Consider the following 6763-nt stretch of genomic DNA (forward strand, 5'->3'; position numbering starts at 1 on the left):
GATTAACAGGATTAGATAACTGACAAAAGGAAGGTAAGGTTGAGGGGAGAGGAATCAAAATGACTCCCAGGCTTGGGGCGTGGGTTTGGCAGGTTTGGCAAAAGGATGAATTCCGGGCAAACTGTGTTTAAAGAGTACAAGGGCCTCCAGAAGGAGACCTCCAAGTGGATATATAAAAGTATGGCGCCTAGGAGAGGGGTCTGGACTGGTCAGCACAGCAATGGAGAGGAAGCCACGGAGTATTATTAACAGTGAGGAATGGGAGAGCCTGCGGCGTTTAGAGTGTGCAGAATTGGGGCGGTCACGTGGTGCTCGATCACATGACTGCCTGGTTCCGAAGTCCCGCGCCCAGCCTACCCACAGAGCCCCGGGGGTGGGCGGGGGTGGGCGAGGGAGAGTGGGGAGGAACCGGATTTGGCCCCTCTGGGTTCCGCCCTCTAGCCCTCCTCCGCCATTGGACAATTCTGCTGTCCGTCAAGGGCCTGCCTCCGCAGATTAACCAATAAAAGCTGGCGAGAGGATGCTTCCTTGAGCAGGATCAGTACGAGGTCCGTTCAGGGAGGCGAGTCCAGGGTGGCGGCAGCCGAAACACTGTATGTGGTCGCGGTATTGAAGGGATCGACCCGGCGGCTTTGGCACAAGCAGGTGAGTGGCGGGCGAGGGTCCAAGGTAGGGAAGGGGACGAGCGTAGAATGTGAATACCTCTAAACTTTCCGGGCCTCTCTGGCCCGCGGCATCCGCTCAGGTGATGGGGTGGAGAGCCGAGGTAAGGTGAGGGGGCGGGGCCGCGGCGGACTGGGAAGAGCAGTGGCCACAGCTACCGTCACCCCTCTTTGGCGCACGCGCAACGTGGGCTCGTGGCCTCTGGGAGAATCCTTGGCTGCGTACCGAGACACCCGCACTAGCAGTTTGAGCCCTTGGAACACCCCTGTGAGCTCGGCATCTCGACTTAATTCCCTTAATTTCTAGGCTGGATGGGAAGCTGGGGCTCAGGCACGTGGCCTCGCCAGGGTTTGAGGGAGATCTGGCTTGGTGGACTCCGGAGGCCGCGCTCTTATCTATAAGGCTGTGGGTCAGAGACGTGATTTTAGAACTTGTTTTCTTTAGATACGCGAAATTGTTTGGGTCTGGGCTGTGGCAAGTCGCCTTGCGTCCGGCATTGCTGCCCGGCTTCTCTGCAGGGCTTGAGGAGGTAGCCGGGGAGGCGCCCTCTGCGCGCCCTGACGGACTGCTCCTGCCCCTAGTTTAGAGGGCTGGGCTGGGGAGAGAGAGGGAGTCCTAAAGTGTGGGAGCTCTGGATACCCTAACCGACAAACTTGAGGTCATAAACGAAATCCGAAAACACGTGGAAATGTTCCTCCTCCCTGGTCACCAGAGAAAATAATTAGAGCAGCTTTTTTTTGCCTAAAGAAAATTATCACCAGAAGCTGTTGAAGGTACTAGGAAACTGTTTCCTTCGTGCCCTTGTGGAGGCAGATTTGAACCTTCTGGAAATCAGTTTGGCAGTATGAGTCTACACCATTTGACCTACTGATTCCAGCCTTGGAAAATAAGTAGGTTAAAATCTAAGTGAGGAAAAGGTTGATGAATTAGGCATTGCAGTTTGGTGTTTTATAAATAGACAGCCACTGAAAACAACCTTTAAATCCCCAGTGATACACCTAAAGATAGAAGTAATAATACCCTTTTTGGAGTGGAAGGATTATATTTCATTAAATCCTCACAAAACTTTGTAAAACTAGTATTCCCACTGCACTGATGGACAGCTGGAGCTTAGGCAAGTGAGGTAGTGTGTCTGATGCTAGACAGCTAGTCTCATACTTTAGTGTGCTTTGGGGCCTCTGGAATTGCCATGTTTAGCCAGTGTTTGAGGGCATGTACCAGGTACAGGGCTGGGCACTGGAGAGCCACTGGTGAGTAAAGGCAGCCATGGTTCCTGAATTTATGGAGCATGCGAACATTTATATGTATATGTATATATGTATATATACATACATAAAATATATATATGGATTTATAGATAGATAAATAAGCTCTGACTAGTTTTATTAAAGAAAATTATTTTGCATGATTTACTTTTCACATAGCTTCTAATCACCTGGATCAATGATAGCCAATGTGCACTCTGTAGTATTTTCTACATGCTATTCCCAATTCAATATTATTGCCACCACTATTGTCCAGTAGTAATGGACCCAGTTTCGGCCAACATGGTGGGGTACTCTATTTCAGATTTCCTCAAGGCTGGGCAGTTGTTGGCGAGGATGACGAGGTTCACTTTGCCTCGTCTGATCATTTTCAGAGTCCCGCTTGTACCCCAGCACATACCTTCCACTCCACTTTCCCTAACAAGTGAAGCCTAGTGTTGATCCGACTCCAGTGACTTTTCCGTCTTCTTTGCTGCCACTGTCTTCCTGCCTTAGGTGCTAGATGTCCCCCAACCAAGAGCAGCCACCAAGATGGCCAGGGAGTAAGAAAGAGAGCTTACATTTATGCAAACACTTAACACCTACTGGTGAGCGTGAACCCCGGAGCTTGGCACTGGGCTCTGGCAAGGAAAAGGATTTGGGAAGAAGGAAAGGGGGCCCTTGGGAAAAGCCCTCTGTGATTCTGTAAGAGCAGAGATTTAACACCCTGATTTCTGCATTTTCTGGAATGTGTTTATATGTTACAGTAGGAGGTAGGGAGACTTGCTTAAGTATTTTGAGATTAACCGACTTTCAGAAGTCAGTATTTTTAAAAAATTAAATTTAAAAGTTTCTTAAACTCTTAATTTCCAGGTTTAAAGAAAGAACTTTTTGCTGAAGAAACACATTTTCTTGTACAGTTTCAGAATGTCAAGTACTGTGTCCTACTGGATTTTAAATTCTGCAAGGAACAGCATTGCCACATTACGAGGAGGACAACGTTTATATACAGTATGTGCCTCAAATAGGGATAAATCAAAATGGAGGCTCTCTGCCTGGGGACCAGCTACCCTAAAAAATAGTGCCCCGTGTGGTGGCTTTGCTCTGCAGAAAGCCTACAGACACACGTCAACAGAAGAAGATTTTCACTTGCAGCTCAGCCCTGAGCAGGTAAATGAGGTGCTGCGAGCCGGTGAGTTGGCCCACAAGATTCTTGACCTCGTTAATGGAGTCCCAAATTCGGTGCTGCGATTTGAGAGCAACCAGCTGGCTGCCAATTCCCCGGTGGAGGACCGGCGAGGTGTAGCCTCCTGCCTGCAAACCAACGGGCTGATGTTTGGCATCTTCGATGGACATGGTGGCCACGCCTGTGCTCAAGCAGTGAGTGAGAGGCTCTTCTACTACGTGGCAGTGTCACTGATGTCCCAGCAGACCCTGGAGCAGATGGAGGGGGCGATGGAAAGCATGAAGCCCCTGCTGCCCATTCTGCAGTGGCTCAAGCACCCAGGGGACAGTATCTACAAGGATGTCACATCAGTGCACCTTGATCACCTCCGTGTCTACTGGCAGGAGCTGCTTGACCTGCACATGGAAATGGGGCTGAACACTGAGGAAGCATTGATGTACTCCTTCCAGAGACTGGATTCTGACATCTCGCTAGAGATCCAGGTCCCCCTGGAAGATGAGATGACCCGGAACCTTTCACTCCAGGTTGCTTTCTCTGGGGCAACAGCTTGCATGGCCCACGTCGACGGAGTTCACTTGCATGTGGCAAATGCTGGTGACTGCCGGGCCATCCTTGGTGTCCAAGAGGACAATGGCATATGGTCTTGTCTGCCCCTCACCCGGGACCACAATGCCTGGAACCCAACCGAACTGTCAAGGCTAAAGAGGGAGCATCCTGAGTCAGAGGACAGGACAGTCATCATGGACAACAGGCTGCTGGGCGTCCTCATGCCCTGCAGGGCCTTCGGGGACGTCCAGCTGAAGTGGAGTAAAGAGCTGCAGCGCAGCGTCCTGGAGAGTGGCTTTGACACCGAGGCTCTCAACATTTACCAGTTCACACCCCCTCACTACTATACTCCCCCTTACCTGACAGCTAGGCCTGAGGTCACATACCACAGGCTGAGGCCCCAGGATAAGTTCCTTGTGCTCGCCTCAGATGGCCTATGGGACGTGCTGGGCAATGAGGATGTGGTGAGGCTGGTGGTGGAGCACTTGGCGGAAGCGGGTCAGCACAAGCCCGACCTGGCCCAGAGACCTGCCAATCTGGGACTCATGCAGAGCCTGCTGCTGCAGAGGAAAGCCCAAGGGCTCCACGCTGCCGACCAAAACGCAGCCACACGTCTGATCAGATACGCCATAGGAAGCAACGAGTATGGGGAGTTGGAGCCGGAGCGGCTGACAGCGATGCTGACTTTACCGGAGGACTTGGCGAGGATGTACAGGGATGATATCACCGTCACTGTGGTGTATTTTAACTCAGACTCAATTGATGCATATTACAAGGGGAGTTAAGAGTCTCCTATCCCATTGCCAAGGTTAACTTAAATGCTCTTCTCAGACATTTTCACTTACTCTTAAGCTGGCTATCTAAACCTTATCGTTAAAAGAGCAGGAAGATGTAGCTTGCTTGGCTAATGTGAGGAAAGAACACTCTAGATATAAAAACAAAAGCTGTGATTTTATGTCCCTGCCTCTGCGTGTTTGGTCACCTCTTCCACACAGAGAGGGCAGAGTACAGAGACCATAGCATTGGGTTGGGCTCGTGTAACCCAAGTCCTTTTATAAAGGCACTGTTGTTAAACTGTGTCAGCCTGAGCCTTCGAAGGGTAAACTGAATCATGATTCTAAGAATATGAAGAACTTCAGGATCTCCTGAAGTCTTGGTGCAAAACCTGTAAACTTGATAATTCTCAATTCACAATCATGGACTTTTAAGACTATGAAGGGAGGTTTTGTTTATTTGAGGTTACTAATGACCTAGGTTTACAAAGCATATAACAGAACACTTTTCTATGCAATGTTCCAACTTTTGTGTGTGTGATTTTACTTGTGAAAACATTTTGTAATGCTGCTTTCAAGTTCTGATTTAGTTTATTTTAAAGCTGAGTCCTCAAGCTTCCAAACAGGACTGCTGTAAGCAAGCATGCTTGGAATGACTTGTGTTGGTTTTCAGCTGAGGGTGAAGGCGGCTAGGCCTCTGGACCAGCTGAATTTACTTGTGCAGCTTTGGGCCCTTCCTCTGAGTCCCACCCCCTGAACCATACTAGGAGGTAACTTCTGTCTGAGCCTTAATTCCTGGCCTTTCTTGCATAATAAAATTTCCTCCAGGGTTTAGTAAACCCTCTGCAGATTTACTGATAGCACTTAACCTTTCTGATTATATGTCTCAAACATTCTTCTAATTCCACCTAATATTCCTTCCCTTCTCTGCTATGCTGAACTCCCTCACCCTGCTGCTGACTGTGCAATACTGTCTAGAAGGAATGCTCCCAGTTCCAGTGGTTGCAGGGCAGGAGAAAATTCAAGATTGCATGCAGTAGCTCTGACAGTTGAGGCAAGACTGGCTTATGCAGTGGATTGTGGACTTAGACTCAGTCTGAATCTGGAGAGATCTGAAAATAGTTGCTTAACCAGGGCTCCCTAGCTGCATCCCGAGGGGCAGTGGGGAGGAGGGAGGAGTGAGATGTGTCAGATGGGACACTTGCCCTTAGACTGTGGGCTAAATGGCCATTGCTACTCCTCAGGAACTAGACCTGATTTAGTACAGGATTTGGGGCAAAAATAAATGTAACCTGTAATGGCTTCCATGGGCTGCACTGACTGTTTATTTGAAAATTAAACCATGTGGATCCTTTTTTGGGGGATGAATTTCGTGGTCTGAATTGGTGTAGCACATTTAAACAACAGGAAATGTGTCCCTAAATGGATTCACTGATATAACCCCACAAAACTATACTTGTATATTCTTGCAGTCTTTGTTGATCCCTCTCCTCATCTCACCCCCTCGAGCCACCCACTGAAAGGAAAGCAAATAGCTAGGTTTGACTTCCTCATTTTTGTTCACATTTAGGACATTCAAGAGTTGGGAAGCTTTTAGCCTAGGGATGTTTCCCCATGCATTTTCTAGTGCAACTGTTTAGTGACAAAGTCTCTTTTGAGTGCTTAAACCTTGTTCTTTTTATTCTGAAACCATCCACAGTCCTTCTGATCTCCTAGATCTCAACTCAGAAATAAAACAGGAATCACCATCATTCAGATGGTGCGAAAGTTACTAGAGCCAAAGACTGCTTATCTGACATCATTTGTTCTTTATGCCAGCGGAACTCTCATTTACCAGGATTTACATTTACCAGGATTATGGAGTGTCTGAGTCCTTTTTGGGAGCCTAGCAGGGGTCATAAATCTATCTGATTAAGTAACTAGTGAGACAGCTGAGAGAATACAGACTTCCCACCTGTTTCTTCAAGTGGATCTGTGTTTTTTCTCAGCCTGATAGAGATGTCCTGCTTTCTGATTGGTATATTGAGAAAGTTCAGTTTACTGTCTGCTTTTTTCCGCTATGAACTCTGTCTGCTCTTTCCATGAATGCCCCAAGGAGCACCCCTTTCTGGTTAAACCCCAGCGTGTCTGTCTCCCTGACCACATTTCTGCTGTCACTGGCATTCCTGAGGTACATGGGCTACCGCTTGAGGACACTGGGATTTTAGAAGGGGTTAGTGGTACTTGTCAGGTCTTCCAAAATCGCTTGTCATTCCATTAATGTAAAGATTTTGAGATTGAGACTTCTAAAGTGAACAAAAAAATGCAATCGAATGCTTAATATTTAGGGTGTCACTTTTGAACAAAGTATG

The 6763-nt window shown here is 48.1% G+C and overlaps 1 protein-coding gene across 3 annotated transcripts; it reads left to right on the plus strand.

Annotated features, from left to right (window-relative positions):
* The first annotated feature begins 510 nt into the window (after positions 1–510).
* Positions 511–5776, plus strand: PDP2 (pyruvate dehydrogenase phosphatase catalytic subunit 2). 3 transcript variants are annotated; one of them, XM_031680672.2, is made up of 2 exons: positions 511–645; positions 2781–5776. In XM_031680672.2, the coding sequence occupies exon 2, from the start codon at positions 2835–2837 to the stop codon at positions 4422–4424; it is 1590 nt and encodes a 529-aa protein (XP_031536532.1). In that variant the 5' UTR covers positions 511–645; positions 2781–2834; the 3' UTR covers positions 4425–5776. The 3 variants fall into 3 exon arrangements, with proteins under 3 accessions (XP_031536532.1, XP_006203728.1, XP_072823608.1); XM_006203666.4 differs by having other exon boundaries at positions 537–645; positions 2828–5776; XM_072967507.1 differs by lacking the exon at positions 511–645 and adding an exon at positions 811–930.
* Positions 5777–6763: the final 987 nt, after the last annotated feature.

Source organism: Vicugna pacos, chromosome 9 (genome assembly GCF_048564905.1).
Source record: "Vicugna pacos chromosome 9, VicPac4, whole genome shotgun sequence".
In the NCBI taxonomy this organism is placed as follows: Eukaryota; Metazoa; Chordata; class Mammalia; order Artiodactyla; family Camelidae; genus Vicugna; species Vicugna pacos.